General features: G+C 41.6%; 1 protein-coding gene across 1 annotated transcript; it reads right to left on the reverse strand.

The window, feature by feature from the left end:
- Positions 1–4623: 4623 nt before the first annotated feature.
- lbh (LBH regulator of WNT signaling pathway) lies at positions 4624–16036 on the reverse strand. Its single transcript, XM_034674850.1, has 3 exons — positions 15748–16036; positions 9881–9983; positions 4624–6520 (listed from the first exon to the last, which is right to left on the reverse strand). The coding sequence occupies exons 1-3, from the start codon at positions 15774–15776 to the stop codon at positions 6290–6292; spliced, it is 363 nt and encodes a 120-aa protein (XP_034530741.1). The 5' UTR covers positions 15777–16036; the 3' UTR covers positions 4624–6289.
- Between the last annotated feature and the right edge of the window lie 4859 nt (positions 16037–20895).

The raw sequence follows: 20895 nt of genomic DNA on the forward strand, positions 1-20895 counted from the left end.
ATGAAAGCAGGATGAGATATTTTTCAAGAGACGCTAATTACACAGAGACCCCTTTGACCATAGGGGGCGCCAAAAGTGACACAAATTGAAAAATCGTCACAGGAGCTTTAACAATGTTTTCAGTATGTTTTGCTCAATACAATATATTTAAATTGGTGGCATTTGATCAAATCTCTCCTTGTCAAAACTTATCTTAATTCTGCTGCCCTCTCCAACCTGTGTTTCACCTGTGTCACAGTTCCGGTGTTCTTTACACACCACCTCCTTAACATCCATCTTGTTTCCTTCCCTGACCCCTTCACCTCATAATCCTCCCTCCTTGTTGTATGCCTCTCAGCGTATCTTCCTCCAGCTCTTCTCTTGTTGACAGAGCCAGATATGTGTCTACGCTTGGTGGGCCGTCTCCAGACAGGTTATAAATAACCAGAAAAGTTTTTTGCTTCATGTCCTGAGAGCTCTACTTTCTTCTCACACTTGAGAAACCATGGGAAAAGAATCTTTCCCTTACGCACAAGGCACTCGCAATAACAAGACACGGTTATACATAAAACCTCGGAGCACATGCGCCCATTTGCAAGCTTTGCACAAACACAGAGACACAGTTATGCATGCACACGCAGAATAAACCTGGGTGGCTTATACAGTAAGGTTGCAGCACTAAAATAGCAAGGTTATAAGAACAGGGGCCAGCGTTTATAATGAAATGTTAACTTACATTACATAACCAGCACTGTGGGAATGCGGAGTACATTTGTACTGTCATGTAAGTATGGGAAACTTGCTGAAACAACAGAACTGGATGAAAGTCTGGGAGAGCAAAAAATAGAAAGAACAAGAAAATAACTGCAGTAAAATGAAGAGAGGGAGTGGAAAAAGAGTTCATCGCATGAGTATTATTTTTCTCCTCTTGACAGGATTATTGAGGAGAGAAGGTTTATGGGTACATGGAGGGGTTGGTGTGAGTTTATGTGTACAGGAGTGACAGTGAAACAGCGTTAATGTGGACTATAGTTGGGAGTCTGGGAGAATTCAGGGGTTGGCAGGTCAGACTCTGCTGACACACTGGGATCAGCCATGGGATTGTTTCCATTGGAAAGAATTCCAAGAATGAGTTAGAAGAGCTATCAGTGACTTCACTCAGAAGGTTCTGACAACAGTTTTAATACACAGCCCAGCACACACGCTCTCACTCACATTTAGCGATACTGCGTCTCACGCCAACAATGGTGTGTGAGACACACTCCGTTCCCCATCTGCCAGCATGTGCTCGCTGAGAGTCACTGGTACTCATCTCACCGACTGGAAAATGAATGCCGTCACCTCTGACCTCCTGCAGAGTGGTTCAGAAACTGATTAACAGTGCAGAGAAATGTTTTTTCACTCCAGAGCCAATTGGGTTAAATTGTACAGGGAAGCTAACCCTAACATTAGGGTATATTAGTTAGGGAAATGAAAATAAAAGTTTATAGTTAGAACAAATTAACACCTTGAAGAGTCATTTAATCAGAGGTGCAGCAGAATGTGCTCCTAGCTCTCTTACAGAGTGATAGTCAACTGCTCTTACATCTCCTCCATGCTTAGCTTCGCAACATTTAGCCAATTAGTTTTTGTATTTTTACACAAACAAGACATACCATGTTGAATAATACACTATGAATTACCTTTTTTTCTGAACTTCAGTTTAGAATCAGAGTAGCTGCTTCTGGTCTTTATTCTGAGCCAAGCTAGGATGTACTCATCCTAGCTGGGCATTAGTTATCTGCTGTTACCTCTCTTCTGTGCTCAGTTTAGCATAGTTTAGCCTTTAGTTTTGGTGTTTTTTCTAACAAACAAAATGTAAAAGGCTGAATATTAAGCTTTGGTAAGAGTTCATTGTTTTTTTGTTTAAACATTGTGATGGAAATAGGCTCGCTGGTTTAAGTCTTTGTTCTGAGTTGCCAGGATAAGCTAAGACAAGCTATGTTGCTACTAGCTGAGAGGATAAGGGGATACGGATATATAAATATTTTTCATCTAAGGTTTGGCAGGAATATGATTAAAATATTTTCTAAAATTTGAAACTATTTTAATGCTGAAAACAGCGTATTTGTTGTATTCTGTTGTGTGCTTGTGGTTTCATCTATGGGCCACATGCAAGCAAACCTTTCAATTGAGACTTTAGTCTGGCTCACTTTAAACCAGTGAATAAAACAAAGAAATATCTCAAAGTGGAGTGGCGTAAGGAAAACGTTTCTGACTTTGAAGTGTCTTCACGTTGAACCCCATCAAGGTTTTCCAGACCTTTTAAGGGAGCTTTAACTTGGTGATGTAACCAAAAATTCCTGCAGTTAAACTTTGAACTGTCCAGATTATAGAAAAATTGTTTTCTTGAACTTTTGTTCACATTGCTTGCGGCTTCCAGTGTCAGCTTTTATGACTCAACTTAGGTTTGAAAGAGTAAAGGTATACCTGTCAAAGTATAGCTGATTTAATAAAAAGAAAGAGGGGGAGGACTACAGGAAAGAGGGACAACTGTTAGTTCAGGTGTGCTCAGTTCAGATTGATTCTCACTGTCTTTGTCTTACTAAATACTTTATAATCCAAGCCCAGTACAAGCCACTTCATGCCTGTGGGTTTGGCTCATTGGGAACAAGTAATTACACATCCTCCACTAGGTCAGTGCTTAGCTTCATGTAATTTTCAGTCGGTACTTAGTTTTGCCCTTTTGAACAATAACCTGCTTCTGTGACATGTAGCTCTCCTCGTTGTCCTATTTTGCTTTGTCATCCAATTACAGCTTCCTGTAAGCATGTCTGTTGAAAGCCTTACATGAGGTCAGTGTGATGACAGGATCATAGCATGACTGTGCCCTCAATGCATGACAAGCATTTGTTCAATGAATTTATCCTGGAGGCGAAGTACGTCACGCTGGTTTATTTTTTTCACTTTTTCTTCTCACTTCTCTAAAATGATCCCAGGACGCCCTATTGATGCAAATGTTTGACATAAAATCTTGGAGAGTCACTCAGTCAAATCATGTGAGGGGACGGAGAACAAATTTCAAGAAATATTTTATAGAAAATTACACAACATTAACCTCCCAGTTAGACACATCTATAAACAGCAGTGATATTCACAGTAATTGTTGTATCAATCTAGAAACGACACATAAACACATCCAAAGGAGTGGTGTATGTGGGTCTCTTTGGCTCATGAAGGTTTTGGCCCCCTGCAGTGTAACAGTGATGCTCGGGTGTAAAAGGCTTCTGATATTTTAATTGCAACTGCTTTCAAAAAAAAATTTAATAGAGAATGTTTCTTCGTGAGTCACTGGCAGAAGAAAAAGAGCTGAAGATTAAGAGCTGGCGAAAATGTCAAAATGCTATGAAAAGTTGCTTCAGGGCAATCCTTTCATATCTCTAAAAGCACAGAAACTCGGGACCTTTCTTTATTAAAACTGAAGTGTATTGCTTTTCTCACTATTACTTTCTCCAGACATATTTGAAAGTCAACACAAAGTTCAGAGGTCTCCGGCTGACGTCACATGATTGCATGGCTGGATAAGAGTTCAGTGAGTCTCTCCAGGGAACTGCGTCTGTCCTCTTCTAATTTCTTGTGATTTCTTCTTTCCATGATCTCATGACATTTTCCACTTAGATCAAGGAGCAGACATTAAGGAAGGGGTAAAGGACATTACTTATCCTGCCTTTTAAGAAGTGGCCACCAGACACTCTGCTGCTCACCACCGTTATCAGCAATGGGGGGTATTAATAACTATTTCTGCTCTATTATTTCTAGGAAGAAGGAAGCAGGAGAGAATGTCAGTTCATTGTTCCCTTTCTAGGAAGTGACCGGAAGGCCCTCTGAGTACCACCTTGGCAAATCTGTCAGGTCTGAGGACCCTATAGCAGTAACTTTGATGGAGTACTCCTGGTACTGGGTAATCAAACTTGACCTGATGGGTCACTCATATAGTGCATAGCAGCAAATCACCTGAGAAGTTTCCATTGTAACAGTGATCACAAAGCTTTCTGTTTATTCCTGTAAATCCCCCAAGTTCCCCATTAGAACTTTTCCACTCAACCACATTTTATTAGTATCATTGTGGTGAGTGTTTATGGGAAGAGCGTGAGGAGCTGCTTCCACAGCATTTTATACCCGGCGCTATCCTTTTCTTTTTGTTAATCCAGAAAAATCCCCAAAAGGTTGGAAGGTCAAACTAATGTCCTCCATAGTGTCAGGCCACATTATATTCATATTCTAAAGTAAATAGGAGTTGAAATCTGATGTGTTCAAAGCAATGAGATTTTGTGTGTCTAAGTGTGTGAAAGCTGAAGACAGGATGTAGCATGTGGCTTCTTTTCTCTTCTGCATGTTTTTGATACATGCATCTGTATTCGTTGAGAGATTCTGTATGAGATGCAGAGCAGGAAGTACTGCTGTTTTTTTTTCTAACCACTGCAGGTGAAGTGAGTGGGTGAAAGAGGGGGGTTCACTCAAAGGAAAAAGAAAGTAAACACAGAAGTGAGTCTCTTCGTAGCAGTACTCCGAGTGCCCCAGTAAAAGACACATTTACTTCATCCTGTGCCGTAAACATGGCTGTAACTTTTTGAAGTAAATTATTCTCACAGCAGAGTCACAGAGTTGGATAGCAAATTCAAATGTTTATTTACAGCCTCTGTGGTTGTCACAGAGAAAAGTGGTCTAAATACAAAGAAAAAAAAAAGATGGCGGCTTATCTCCCTGAGCTTTACAAAAACAATGTGGAACCTGTAGGTGACACAAGAGAAAGAGAGAGAGATGTTCTGTACACAGCCCTAATGCCACTCAAACAAGAAATTACAAAAACAGACATATCTCAGTCATGCTTGTACAACAGCTTTTCATATTGTCTTTTCCACTAATGACTTGCATGAGTTGTTCCACAAGCAGTAAGTGGTGATTTAAAGAGTGAGCAAAGGAACACCAACTTTAGAAACTGCAATACAGACAGATTCAAGGACAGACAATACTACTAGAGAACGAACAGGATTACTCATGAACAGCTTTTGGCAAATACAGGACTAATTGCGTTACAGAGTTTAGAGATATTGCCTTGTGTATCTATGAACTCTGTCCTACAGTGTGGTTAAGTTATGACTTGAACTTCATGTCAAAAGTATGGCTGTTTAAGAAAAGAAAACAAAGAACAGGAAGACTAAAAGGACTGTCAACTTTCAGTTCAGGTGTGTACAGCTCAGAGCGATTCTCAATCTTTGTCTGACAGGAAACCAAACCCGGAGTACAAACAAGATCAGCGCAATACAAGGCCTCAGGTTTGGCTCAATGGGAACAAGTATTTACACATCCTTCATTGGGTCTGTACATCGCTTTATCAACTTATTTTTCAAAAGTTACATTTTAGTCCTTAATACATCACCATTTTCAAAAATAATTTGCTTTCTTTACATTATGGTGTCTTTTTTTTGTCATCCAAGCACGTTTTGCCAGAAGGCTTACAAGAGACTAATGACAGGATCATAACATTGACTGTGCCCCATCTGCATAACAAGTATTTGCACAATGAGTTTGATCACATTAGCAAAGTAGGGCATGCTGGTTTGTTTTCTGCTCAACTCTCAAATGATTCCAGGATGCTTTTTTTGTCTGACATTTGATCACAGAAAGTATTATGGACACATCGTGTTAAGGGGAACCAAAAAATCCCACTAACAGTTATACACAAACACCCACTTCTCAAATCACAAAACATTCACTTCTCAGAAACAGACAAATCTATGGACAGCAGTGGCAATCACAATAATCAACATATCAATCCAGAAAATGAACACAGGTACAGACGGTGTACTGAAGACGATAATCCCCACGGGTACCACAATAGTTCTGTATGCCAGTCTCTGGGGTCATGATGCCAGCCATTTTGGAGTATAACACAGAGCAGCTGCAGCCCCCTGCAGTGTGAGAGCTGTCCATGGAGCTCAGAGCTGCTGCTTTCCAACAGGACATCCGATCTGGGCCGAGACACACACAGTGACAGGCATGGTAAAAAGAAAGTGTGGGTTACGAGTGTGCGTGTCCTTTCTGTTCAGGTCTGTTTGCAGACCGGGAGGATAATTCATCATGTGAGGGCGTGTGTCTTGTGTGTATTGCTTCTCTTGTGGGAGTGATGCTTTGGTGTCATGAGATGGTATCACGAGACACTGAATGTGTGTCTGCAGTCTGAGTCTGTTGGAGGAGTGTGGAACCAGTGTGGAGAAAGAGATAGTCTATCAGAAAGAAACAAGAGAGTGTGGATGCTACAGCACAGGCTTTAATGCTGTGAATTCTGTGAGGCCTGTCCGTTTGGGATACTGCCGTGATTCTGCTCATCTTCGTCATCTTCCTCCTCCTCCTCTTCTTCTTCTTCACTGACAAGAAACTCCTCTGGAGGCCAGCGAAGCTCCCCGCTCTCTACCTCTCCTTCTGTCGGCTCCACCACGATGGACGGCAGACGATCTTTCAGCTTACAGCAGCGGTCAAAGTCTGAGGGGTCAGGGAATATCTGAGGAGACATGAGAAGGATAAAACTCTGGTTATTAATCCAGTATATGACTTAGTTGAATTGGCCCTAGACTTTTTCTAGCACTAATGCGTTCACTAAAACCACTCAAATATTGCTAACCTGCCTTTTTATCAGGTTTAATACTATCAACTTATTCCTCATGTACACTAACCAACAGTTACCACCAGATGTAACTTAGACGACACGTTCAACAAAAATGAAGGCAATAAGTGAATTAATAAAACTTAGCATCAATCCAACATTTCATTTTGTCAGGCATGATTTTTGTGTGAATCTGACACTATTAACAGAGGATGAGTTGAATTCTTTCTGAAGTGTATAGCAGGAAGAGTAGACCATTCTCTATTTCAAAGCAAGCTAGACAATGTGGGTAATCTGTGATCATCAGTTCCAAGTGTATGGTAGAATATGGTAGCCTCTGGGATACAAGAACTTGCTCTTGAGTCTTTCAGAGGTGTTGCAGACACCATGTGAAGGCTAAACACTGCAAAGGAAGTGATGTGAAGTCTAAACATCGGTGACAGGAAATGTTTCCCTAAAACCCCAGTGGCATACCTGCTCTTGCCTCGCCCACATTCCTCCAACAGCAGAGCTAGCTTTCCACGTAGGGGCTCACCCCCCCCCCCCCCCCAAAAAAAGATTGCACAAGCAGGAGTTACATCAGTGGCTCTGTATGGGTAAATGAGGCATGTCCAGTGAGACTTACGGTAAATGCTGCATCATGTTTAATCTAAATGCTCTGGAAGGCATTGGGCCAAGCAGCTAGTAGCTGCTTACCAACTCATCCTGTACTGCATCACCCTCTACTCAGAAGATTATACAAGAGCATAATCGTGGCATTTCAAATCAACAGTAAGCTGGAAACACAAAAAGGTGAAAGGTTTACCAGAACATAAATATCCCTATAAAAGTTCACATTTAGAGCTGAATGCTTTAGATTCCCCTGGAGATTTGAAAAACGGTTAGGAAAGATCATGAAAATCAGCAGAGTTATCTACAAATCCAGACCAATAGGTTCCCTTGTAAACGCAGCGTAGCACTCACAATTGTTGGATATAAAGTGATGGGCATGAGGGACGTTCTGACAGGAGAGATTACACGCATTCCCTGTCCTGGCAAGACTGGAAATCAACCTCAGACTCTCTGTTCTCAGGAACCGGAGAAACGGCCCAGAGGGAAAAAAAAAAGCCTGCCACTCCTGGTCCAAGAACAGCAATTTTGCTGTTGTTTGGATAAAGTGGATGAATATTTTTAGACCTGCATATTTCACTTCAAGACACTTGACGAAAGAGCAAAGGGGGGGGGGGGGGGGATGGGGGGGGGGGGTACAACAATGTCGCTGTCTGGGCAAAGAGCCGAGTGGAAAGAAAGAATTAGATGAGGCAGGAGAGAGACTAAGACGGGAAGAGATAGACGGGATCCAGCTGTGTCCGAGAATTCCACAGGAGACAGATGAGAGGGGAGGAAAAACACAAAAAGCTATAAATACTCCTTGTGAATGTGAGACTGTCAGCTTATGAAAGCATGTACGTTTCTATCAGCCGCTTTTACATCCTCTGAAAACAGCTGCATACATAGCCACGCCAAGAGGTGTGATTGGACGTGTGTAACTGTGTGTGCGAGCTTCTCTGTGTACATCTCTAAAGCCTGTCTGTATCTGCATTTCCGGGCCTGCATCGCCAATCCTCACTGTGCGTCAGCACCAAGGGGAGTTAGGCAGTGAATGACCTTGCCTTTGGACCCCTCGCTAACACATGTCATAACTTGTTTCACTTCCAGTGGCAGGAAGCGACGACACATCATCAGCCAGCCACAATGCAGGCTATTTTAGGATCTTCTAAGGGGTGTGGAGGGAGCATACTATACGCCTGAATCATGACATTGGGATGACAAATCAGTACATGAGTAAGACTTTGCTCGTCCTTCAACACTCCTAGGTCAAATTCATTTCCAACACCTTTTAAAAGTGCAGCTAGAACGTAATGGTCACACAATATGTCAAAGGCATACATAATGGAGAGAGTGAGTGTAGGCAGCATCACTGCCTCACAGAGACATTCTCTAAGGAGGTAGGGGTCTTGAGGATGAGGAAATACAGAGAAGGGATGGAAATGGTGCAGCAGCCTCCTTTTCTCCCATTTCCCCCCTCTTCATCCGCTCCTCTCATCCTCTCAGACAAACTCACAGCTGGGGTGTGAACTGTGAGGGGAAGAAGGCAGCCTCTTCCTCTGGGTCAGTCTACATCCTCAGAAACCAAAACTACATGCAGCATGGCACTAGCATACAATGGTGTTACATTTATGAAAGTATGAATATAAATTCTATAAAGATAATATAAATTGTGTGTCTTTCAAAAGAAAACAGCCCCGTGAGATTAAAGATCCTCAGCAGATAGAGCATGCTCAAGAATATTTTGGTAACCATGACCTTATTGTTACTCTGGTCCACCAGTTGAGATGCAGCTTCACTGACCATGAGACCTACTTCCTGTCTAAATCCATGACTGGACTTGACAAAAAACATTATTGTTTAAGATGATGAAACTGTTTTCAGAGTGAAAATACCCCCCCTTAATTATTTTTTCCCGCTCATGACCTATGTGACACTAAAAATAGCAGCAGATGTGTGTTTAAGTAGTTGTGTTTCCAAGATGGTCCTGTTCAGCTGACAGTGAAACAAAGCTGCCAGCAGCTCCACGTCAAAAACATCTGATGGCAGCTTCTCTCGTCTTTCTCAATCTGCAGGGTTTATTTTTGTATCTAGCTCCACAAATAACACACAATTTCTCTTATATGTTTCCCTTTTCTGTTTGTGTTACATGTTGTAAGAAACTGCAACATCCAATGTCCTCTTACTTACATATTAGAGAGGCTGAAAAACAAGGGATGTAGAAGTTGTGTTTTCTAAACACTGTACTTAAGTTAAGTATGAGTAGTTTGTTGGGAATATGAACCTATAATTTCAAAACAAGACTGACATGTAAATAATCTCTGTTACTATACTTAAACTACAAGTTATCTTGTTAGCCTGTTGATGATAAGCAGTCCCTCCTACAGATGACTAAGCTTGGCCTTCGATTTTGAGATTTAGATACGACAGAAAAAAGTCTAACCCAGTAAAAAGCTACAACTTTAAACTGACCACAAACCCTTTACCAACTGCATTACCCAACATGCATCTGCTGCTTCCTTTTGTTCTGACATTAGGCTGACTCAATAATAATAATAATAATAATGAATAGGTTTCTATTAAATCGCCATTCTTATAAAAATGAAAGTGCAAAGATACGGGACAGTAGAGATGTTTTACTGCATGTGTGTGTATGTGTGCGTCTCTCACCTGGAAGGAGAGCCTGTCCTTGCTGGGGCTCAGCCTCATGTCCTCCATGGGGGTGCTATTGATCATCACCTCAGTCATATCTCGGCCGGGCACAAACACTGGGCTGTAGGGATGAAGGAAAAAAACGTACGATTGAATAATGTGTGATGGTAAGCATGGTGTGCTTTGTCTTTCTGTGTATGAAATCAACATCTCAAGAGAAAATGTTTGGTGCACACACAACCTTCTGTCTCTCGAAAGGTTGATACTGCTGACTCGTGATCTAGATGTTAAAAGTCTCATCATATAAGTTTGGTCTCCAAAGTGACTTGCTAGTTTGTAAAAGGAGGAAAGTCTAAGTGTAAAACCAACAAGCACAACATCTATCAAAGTTTACATAAACACACGCGTTAAGAGTCTCACATCGTCATGGCTTTACCTGCACATGTTTTGTTCAAACTCAGCACTTCATGACCGCAGCACAACCTAGCATCCAGCCTGTGCTCTGCTGTGCTCTGCAGAGCTGCACAGCTCATGCTTGCATAAGGTGGCCGTGTCTAAATACAGGATGATGTGCTCTTGCAGTAGAGACCAGAGAGCACAGTCATTGTGAGAGTGTACTGGGGGCGTGCTGTGGTATTTGACTCCGGTGGAACTTGATGCTCTCTGTTTCAAAGCTCGGCCAAACTTTCCATTTTAGATGAAAGTAACGATAGGTTGTTTATCCATGCTCGGTGTGTTCACTATCCAGCATTGTCGTAGTAAAGATTTTAAAAAAGTAAAATACTTGACGCAGGTCCCAGGCCTGACATAGACGCAGTCCTGAGATGAGATGCAGAGCAGCCTTCTCACGCTCCCTATTTAAAGCCTGCTGCCTTGTGGTCAGCGGCCACAGGCTTGTGGTCTGTGTGGTCACTGCCACACAGAACAAAGAAAACAACACACATTTCGTTCACATCCTCACATTATCCCAGTCAATGGTTGCGTTTTTTGCTTTTTGGGAAGAGATGCGTGGGCCTCACTTGACCTACTTTGAATCTTAAATAAAAAACATTTATTTTTGGATACAGCAGAATGATGGAAAATTATACGCTTACTGATTGAAATATGGTTTTAAAATAAGGAGCGATTATGTAAACCTTTTCCAAAGAATTAATTCAACCATTCACCACAGTCTTATTCATCCACCAAAAACACCCAGGCTTCAAAGTGTGTTAGATAACAAACTGGAAACTGATTAATTTCTGTGTTTGATACGCTTCACAAACAGAAGTCTCTTCAAAAATAAACCATGTCAAAACCTATAATACTTTATCTGCCATTACAACATGACACCCGCAGTGGAATTTCTAAGTAAAGCGCTGCTTAATATTCTCGTCTCACTTTATGACTCATTCAAAACTCATCATGCTGAAAATACCTCGGCATGAAGTGCTCTCGACATCTCCATGTTTACTGGCACAAGAATTACAAACCCCAAAAAAAACATGTTTGTTTGTGATATTTTCCTCTAATGTTATCAACCTTTATGTTATGTAATGGACTAACTACAGGCTATTCTTCTTGCAACTCTTGAGTTAGAGTAACAGTCTCATATTCAGTTTACCAATGAGAACAAAATGAGCTCTGTCCAGTCTGTGCAGAAAGAACTCAATGATTCCTGACACTGCTTTCTGTCTTTTCTAGGTTTCTGCATTGTTGATCCACAACTTCCTGAAGAATCATCGGCCATGTTGACGTACTGCAGGCTTCATGTAGACTCCGTAAAAATGTAAAATGAACAAATTCAGCCTTAGTTGGAAAGATTATTGTGGACATAGTCAGGAAATCATTGAGGGAAATAGTGCTTTAACTATGTTACATGTTAGAGTTGAACACCTCTGCAGTGAGCATCTTTTCTGGTTCTCCAGCTGTGTCTCAACTAAAGGGGCCGAGCCACATACACACCAATTCAAAAAAGCCGATCTTTACAACACTGATAAACATGTTTACAGCCTGGTACAAAATATGAGCGTAGTCTGGATAGCTCATTTCCCGCTGGGTTCATTTTTTCATAACGTGGCAATTTCGAAGATATTAGGATTACGAGTTTTCCATCATGAGAGGCACAGCTGACTTGATTGACAGGCGGGAAAACTGTAGCTGTTGGCTATGAGGCTCAAAGCCCGCCTCTTTACCTCACACTAGTTGGACAGAAGTTAGGTTGAGTTCAGCATTTCCAATATAGCTTCTGGCAATGATTGGCTTCAAAACAGCGCTTAAGAAACAGATGGGTGACATCAAGGATACTACATCCATTATTTATATTCTTTATGGGTAATACATATACTAGTGACAGGCACCTCCAGGAAAAAACTCAACTCTCTCTATAGGCCAAAAATATATCAGTCTTTTCTATTTCTGAATTCAAATAAACCACTCACTGATATCACAGCTGGGTGTGAGACAGCACACAAAATGAAAATTAAAAGGCTCCTGCTCTAATCGCTGTGACCTTTACTGCAATGGTCAGACAGCACGGAATACTTGATTGAGACAATACCCGGATATCCAAAAATAAAGACTGGCCTTGAAGGATACGCAAGGTTTAACTTGGAAAAAAATAATGTCAGCAGGGGCTGCTCCTGAACTCATTTCATCCGCAAGGGAGGTGAACAGAGAGGGTGAGGCAGGCATGCAAAAAACAGCAGAGGAGGGGAAGGAGGGATGAACGGTGACAGTGACGACCTGAGCAGGGGAGGAGGAAGAGAGGGGAAGAGAGGAAAGAAAGATAAACACTCAGGCCTTGCCAGTCATATTTCTGTTCGGGGATCGTATAAACATCCTGCTCGGCTAAGAATAACAGAACATCGGCCTAATAAAACATAAAGGGGCACAATGAGGAGGAAATGGGGGTGCAGGAGTAACAAGTCGACCTGGAAGGAAACAAACACAAACCGACCACAGGCGCATCCATTACTGCTTCAAGTGTCAGTTAGCAGGACACAGTGTCCCTTTCATAAAAGGAAAACTTATTTATTAGAGGAGGTGTTAAGTGTTCTATAAGTAACCAACCTGGACATGTGTTACATAAGATCAACAAGGACCACAGATTGTTGCCTAGAGTCTATGTCAAAGACCACACATTTGTCATGTCAACGTCAAGACCATAGACTGTATAAATAATTGACAAAGTATCCGTGACTTCACCCATGTGTTTCTGAAGCCAATTGTTGGCAGGAGTCATATTGGATGCTGAACTCAACTTAACTGCTGTCCAGCTAGTATGAGGTAAAGAGGCAGGCTTTGAGCCTCCTAGCCAACAGCTACAGTGTTCCCGCCTGTCAATCAAGTCAGCCATGTCCTTAAAATGGGCAAAACTCGTAATCTTAATATCTTCTGAACCGTCGTGTTAGAAAAAAAAAAATCCACCCCTTGTACAGAGTGTGCCTCTAGAGAAATGAGCTCTTCAGACCCAAGCAGTTTTTTTGAACCAGGCTGTAAACATGTTTATTAATGCTGCAAAGATCGTTTTCTTTGAATGGGTGTGTATGTGGTTTCCGGTGTTTCTGCAGCCAGCCTCAAGCGGACGTTCAATGAACTGCAGTTTATAACACTTCCGCATCAGCTTCATATTTTGAGACCGGAGGTTGCCGCTTGGTCAAGACACATGACTTAAGACAAATGGCTGTCAATGGTTTCTGTATGAGGCTGGTGTGGCAGATGGCCGTTAACCTCTTTACCTCCTGACCCAGTCCAGATAATACACACCTGGTCCTGCCAGCTTCCTAATGCCACGTCCAGCCAGGTCAGCATAGGAATAAGACCAGTTGGTCATGTCCAGAACACATATCGGAAAGATTACAGCTCTAAACTGTTTGTTGACTAATCCACTTATTCTGCAACATTTCACGAGTCATTTCTAAGCATAAATCCCCATGAGGTGTCCCTGGCTCAAGCTTCCTAACTAATTGGTGATGATTGTTCTGGCTATGATAGCAAATTTGATTGGTTTGGCATTTTCTTAGACCAGCATTTTGAACACATCATCTTAGAATTTGAGTCATTGAAAACATTCTACAGGTATTAAATCATAAAAACAATGGTTCTTGTTGCAGTCCAACAAGAGTAAGCTTATGCAATATTTTTAAAAGCTAAATTGCATAAGACATGACCAAGAGTTAATCAATAAAGTCCTTTCCAGCACACAGTTGGAATCACCCCACCACTCACAACCATATAAGAGAATGAACAATGTAAGATTTGTATTTTTAACCTTGTGGATTACAACCACTTGTTATGCAGATAAATACACAAGCTAGATGACATACTGTGTTTTAGCAGACCCCTCAAGTTTGGCCTTGTAAAACATCTACCCAACATCATTATACAGTGACCATACATCATGAAGGTGTTACCTAAAGCATGACACCAGGTTGTCATCCACCTGTCTCCAGACTGTAAAAGGCCATGGCCATGCTAGCTCCTGTACTGTAAGCGGCCCACATGTGGCCTCTGCAACAATCTCATTGCACAAGAGGGGTATTTGCATCATGCATTATCAACATTGTTCCCCTTCTGCTGCCACCCCACAGTTCTTACTACTGCCGTCATAAATCTTAGCCTGTGCGGTAACGGGGGCCAATATTTCCGCCAGCAGAGTCACACAGCTTGCAGGTATGTGGTCGGTTCGGAGACTGAGTAACACTCCAAGGGGTGTGCTGGAGTGAACTGGTTGGATGCAGATTCCTATGGGTTGAGGATGCCATTGGAAACACATCATGTGCTGAGGTGAAATCTTATTAACTAAAAGTCTATTGGACTTGAAAGTTTTCCATTAGTGCTTTTTTGCGGTAATGTTCAGCTATTGTTAGGAGAGATATGTCTTCCTGTTCACAAGGAAAGGAAGCCATCACGCAGAAATTTAAAAGCTTTGGCGAATCTAGCAGCACACAATTCCAAATTAAAGGATGTTTGAACTTTTCCAGTCTTTAATTGTAAATAAAAGTTATTTAAAAGTAATAAAAGCCCTGTTTAAAAGACATAAAGGTCTAGTGTAAGTAAGCACACATGCGAGAAAGCAATGTGTGGTTACAGTAAAAAGGTTGACTCTGAACTTCCTGGTAGAGACAGCCAGAAGCCTGCTGAGGTTTAAACACAGCTCACAAAACGACGTGCCAAAGCTACTCGCAAAGTCGCTCAGCAGACAGGAAAACACAAGACGGATAAGAGCACAAACAAACTTCAACTAACAAAGAAACATGAACTGTATTACAACGTATACGAAAAGTGTTCTGGTGCTGACTGGTGGAAGATATCCTGATAATAGCTATTAGTAATAGATATGAGCAGAGGGCATCTCTCCTCCAATTGCACTGCACCTGCAGCACTAAAGGATGGAAAAGTGTCATATTCCATCCAAATGCCTGAGGACACAGACAGTGAGCTTTCATGCCCTCTGGCTTAAAATAAAAGGAGTGAGTTAAAGTGTATTTTCTCCCTGAACAGAAAATGAAAACACCAGGTAACCACAATGACCTTTCTGAATTGGTACATGCAACAAGCGAAGCTTAAAGCTGACAACAATTTGCCTCAAGCATTTTTTTTTTTTTTAATTTAAATAGGGGCCCTTGAATTTTCTTTCTTTTCAATCTGTGATATGACATTTCCAGTTTCAGGGGCAACACCCCACAGAAGAAAACCTCAAAGGAAGAAAGAAGAGTGGGTGTAGCAACAAAGGGAACATCTCCAAGTAAAAACACACCACAACCATACACTTCATTGTTCCTACATGTCAGGTGCAAAGTTAAATCATTAAGTGGTATATTTCCTTTGCTATAGAGCAAGGAGGCGGGGACACAGAAACAAACCACTGGTGCAGTTAAAAGTCTAGAGATTCGAGTACTCACCAGTATATCTGAGGGGAGAATACAGACATGAATTCACACCTGCTGTTAAATTAGCTGATTAGAGAAGGTAATTGCAGCCACTGCGCTTCTTCCTACTTCCGACAGTTTCTGTTTCCCCTCAGAGACAGCACAAGTCGCTCGCGTCAACCGAAAGTAACTGTGTGAAAAGTCACCAAAGGGCTCGAGGATCAGCTTTTAAAATTGGTGCGTCTGATCAACACCACAGTTGAGTTGAGTTTTTATGTAAGAGGCGTGTGCTTGTTCAGCCCCAGACACACCTCCTCCCCGCACGAGCCCAAAATCCTCAATGGCAGCTCATTAACCCGAAGGAGCCAATCAGAGCACGAGTGACTCCAGCGGCTCCGCCCTTCAGCCCTGATGACGACAGCAGCGACCGAACTCGCTCATTGGGAATGGACAAGAAGATACTGCATGATGCCGCTGATTTGTAGTCTCCAAGGCAACAAAATGACAATCTTACCTCCTCTTTAATGACAAAAAAGCACACTGATTCGCCCGTTAGGTAATCCGTGACATTTATCCAAATGAGGAGAGGGGAGGAGGGGGAGAGCTCCTCTGCCCAGTTTCATTCACAAATATATTCAAGGGCAAGTCAATGTCTGCAGAATTCAGTAGTGATGCTTGCTTCTCCTGCGTTATTTTTATTACCCAATATAGAAAGACATGCAGAGATACCTACACATGTATCAGCTGCAGATTGTGGAAGAAATTTAAAAATGTCCTCAAAGTGTAAAATTGCCTGTTTCCTGGACCTGACCCTCTTCAGGACCTTCAGGACATAGTTGAGCCTCATTCCTTATAGAAAGCATGGTTATCTTTATTCATCCATGTCTTGAATTGTATGTTTGGCTCAGTTAAAACAGGTGCAGAAGACGCTCCCAAGTTTCAAGGGCATATGGTAAAATGCCAGTAAACCTCTTCTGCCACCTTGTGACCAACATAGGATAAGACCTAAGTAGTTTAATTGGTGACAATACATAGGTAGTGGTATAATACTGGTAAAAGTGATAAAACACGCAGTCTTTGTGTATTTGTGGTGACATAAAGATTCTAATGCAGTGCACAGCTTCAGAAAATCTGGCTGTTTGCAAGTGACCTTTATTAAAATCCCTTGTCAGCAGATGGCGCACATGCCCTGCAGAAATAAACACTTTGTGAATTTGATTTTATAGTTGTTACGCAACTGAAAAACAAATCATTTAAAAAAGATTGAAACACTGAAGTTTGTATAAACCAACAGAAGGCGTTTTGTTCAAATATCAAAGTGGAAGTTCCCCATTCCCCTCAGTCAGCAAAACAGAAGGTTAAATATTGGGTACAGACCAATACTAACAAAAGTCTCTTGTAGGTATTGATTTGCTGGAACGATGAAGCCATGTAAAGGAGGGAGTCTTGGTTCTGAAGTCTTTGCTCCAGGGTTAACATAGCATGACACAGATTAGGATGGAAAATTGTCATGGGACATAAAGAAATGAACAGTTGATGGTAGGGAAACCATTCACAAATGAATTATACTAAGACAAACTTAAAATGTTAATATACACAGTATGTTAACGCCCTTTTCAAATGTAACCCTCAAGAGAAATCAAATGTGAGACGTTCTCATGTTCAGTGCTGACAAAGGCAGATCTTAAGCCAGGCTTTTACATCGTGTGCACTTATTTTTCACCTGTCAGCTGATTTTCAAAACAACATTTTACAAAGTTATTAGGGTACTTTTTCGAAGCTTATCAGAGTCCCTTCTCTACACTGCAGTAGACTGCCAAAACATGCATTCTCTACATGTGTGGGCTCCCTCCAGAATTTGAACCCTGTATTTGTTTCCCTGAAGTTGCAGTGCCAACCATCACTCCACCACAGCACTTTGAAGCTCTCACTTGTTTGGGTTTGCCCATTTTTTTGTATTTATTTTACCTTTATTTTACCAGGTTAAAAGTTGTATGTTATAGTAAATCAAAAGCATGGTCCACACAGCAATACTAGGCAGCTAAAACATACTCGCTCCACATGGGTGAGCTCCTGTCAAGATTTGAACCAGGTATAGCTGTGAGGCTGCAATGCTCAACCCCACACCACTGTGCTGCCATGCAGTTCTCACTTGTTTAGTCTTATTTACTGTACAGTTGTTTGTGGTAATTCAAAATAATGGTTCTTAATCTGGAAGCCCACATTTTCCAGTTGTGCACAGAAAGGCCCTTAAATGGTTTCAAACCCAGGACTGGTTCCCTGTGAGGTGGCATCACTAGCCACCACACTAACATTCTACCATCTAGTTTAATCTCTTTATTTCAACAGTGATGTCAAGAGGAGCACATGTTTTAGAAAGATGTGTCCCATTAGAATGAACTTCTGCAACAACCCACAGTATATAATATCAAATTAAAGGACCGGTACATCTTTTTATCATCATTTGCTCTCATGGACATTTATGTCAGAGTTTGCACCCCTAAAAGGAAAAAGGCACAAAACAAACAGCATTTATTTTTGAGTCACTGACACAAAACAACCACAAGGTGTCACTAGTGTATATTGTATTTCATGGACAGGAGGTACAGCGTGACTGAAATTAACCAATTCATCATTGTACCCAGCATGAAATGATTCATGTATGTATTTCATTACAGAATTCTCATGGATACAATGAAATGTAACCTATGGCTGTGTAAAGACAGGCAATTCAAATATGTTTTAAAAATGCATCTGTAAACATTAAGAATACAGCTTAAAATCAGTGCTAAAACCTTTCTAATTTGGCATTCTTACTTGTTTAATACCCTATATAGTGTATCTTTTTCAGGAACAATAATACAATCTACTATGATTTAATTTATCAAGTCCAGATGTTCATCTCATTAAACTTATTATAATAAGCAGTTTGTGCTCTTCTAAAAGCTGAAAGCAGGACAGAGATGATGCTGTGACCACCAGAGCACAAGTTCATTGGCTGCACATTTCAGCTAAGATTGGTGAGTGGTCAGTTCCTTCATAATAATCAGCATGTTTGCAGGACAGCGACCCCCCCTGTTCATTCTGAGGATTTTAAAGGGCAGACCATCTGCTTCAGCCACTGCTCTGCATAAACAGCTGCACATCTGGGCAGGCAGAGACGCCTCAGGGGAGCAGAGGGGAGGCTGAAGACCGACTGCACAACGTGCAAATGAACGAGGCCCTGAAGGGGACGGCAGTCGACAAGCACCCGTTGCACTTTTGGCCGCATTTCGAAATAGGCTGAAGTTTTTTCTTTCAGTCTGAAAATGTCAGGCGTTTTTCAGTGGGGTTTTTTTTTTCTTGTTCCCTTTCATTGTTGTTCACTGCTTTTGCTGAAGTTTAAAAGGACAGAATAACAAGTGTTCTCCAGAGCTACAATGGTGAATTTATTATCACGATTTTAAGCTGGAATCATAAAAGCATCATGCACAAAAAATCTCAATGAAAATAATTCACTTAGTGTTCTGCAGAAGTGTGTATCACATGCAGGAAGTATGTTTTCACAGAGATCTGGAGTGTTTCCATGTTCTCACTGTTTTTTTTTTGCATGTGTTTATGTCTATTAGTGTAAGCATGTGCAGACCCACAGGTTTATCCTGTGTGTGGACATCGGTGTGTATTTCTTTTTCTTATGCATACATGTGTGTGTTTGTGCATGTGTGTAGCAGAGGGACATCTGATCTCTGGGCTCGCCGCACGCCACGCTTGCTTGCTTGCAGGTGGTCTGTCCACACTTGGGGGCCAAGCAGATTTAATATTTCATAGGAGCACAGTACACCCCTGGACGCCATCATTGAGTCCACATGGCTGGCCGGAAAGCTGCTCTGTGAACACTCGGCTGAAATATGCGGCCTGCCAGCCCCCTCTCCTCCATGCTGCTAGCTCACTTGCTGGGCCTCACAATTAAAAAGCTAACCACAGCTACAGATGTTGGCAGCTGTCTTTAACCCTTGAGATGTCACTTTGCACCACTGTTGCCAGACGACTATTTAAGTTTTGAAATTTGCTGAGAAAAATGGGAAGCTGCTTCATTTCCAGTAGGGACTTATTTGCCTAATGAAAGAAGAGGTCATGTCTTAAAAAAGGCAGAATTAAAAAACAAACAATGGCGGAAAGAACGCTACAAGAGCAGACTGTGGCAGTTTATTTTGAAAGGTTCCAGGCCAAGTACTCCAGCTCCTCCACTTTTAATGCCTCCCTCATCTCTATACACCACATAAACAGGAAACCAAAAAGTGTTTATGACCTCCTTTGCAGAGTACAATGTTTAGGTTAATGAAATTTAAGTTCAGGTTTAAATTGTATCCACCAAACCTCTCTAGTCCTATGTTAATCTTTATGTATGTTTGGTGCATTTGGACTTTTGCCAAAGCGAACATAGAGAACTTTACCAGAACCTTTTTACAACAAAGTCAACCCCGATTTTGATTTGGAAACCAAAGCCAAAACAGGGCATCTTGAAGCTGTTAGGAACGTATTCCAGATCTTAAACAGACCTGGGGGACTGTGTACATCTCCCTAATTGCACATGTTTAGTAAACTCCATTACCCTCCATCTTCACCCCCACCCCACGCTTTCCTTACTTGCTCTTAGTGTTCGCTGTCAATGCCACTGTTATGCTCTCTCTGTGACATATACCCACTAAACATCCTGGATGCAAAAAAACAGTGGCTCATAAATGCCACTGTTTTTTTTTTTTTTGCAATGTTGCAACCAATGTGCTCACAAAGATGCACAGCAACACACATTGTATTACACACACACACACACACACACACACACACACACACACACACACACACACACACACACACACACACACACACACACACACACACACACACACACACACACAGAATGTAAAGCAAACCAACAGTTAGTCCTGAGACAAACCATGTCAGTTCACAGCTTGACAGCTTGTTAATGTTGTGTGACTTCTCCAGCAACAAAGGATACATAGCAGAAATTCAAGACTGCGTGTAATTAATCCGATCCCGGCAATAACTCTCAAATATTTACTGTTTTTCACTATCGATGGTAAGGGGGGAAAAATGCAAAGCTCGACATGGACCTCACGCAACCGTGAGAATCTGCTGGTTTCAGATTCTCTGGCCAAGCAGAGCAGAGCAGGTGAGGAA

Source organism: Notolabrus celidotus, chromosome 22 (assembly GCF_009762535.1).
Source record: "Notolabrus celidotus isolate fNotCel1 chromosome 22, fNotCel1.pri, whole genome shotgun sequence".
NCBI lineage: Eukaryota > Metazoa > Chordata > Actinopteri > Labriformes > Labridae > Notolabrus > Notolabrus celidotus.

Excerpts from the sequence above, each read along its gene's own strand:
- lbh (XM_034674850.1), bottom strand. The coding sequence starts at position 15,776 with ATGTCTGTATTCTCCCCTCAGATATACTG. Across the intron at positions 9,984-15,747 it reads TTCTCCCCTCAGATATACTG|CCCAGTGTTTGTGCCCGGCC; the intron begins GTGAGTACTCGA and ends TCATCCCTACAG. Across the intron at positions 6,521-9,880 it reads AGGACAGGCTCTCCTTCCAG|ATATTCCCTGACCCCTCAGA; the intron begins GTGAGAGACGCA and ends ATGTCTCCTCAG.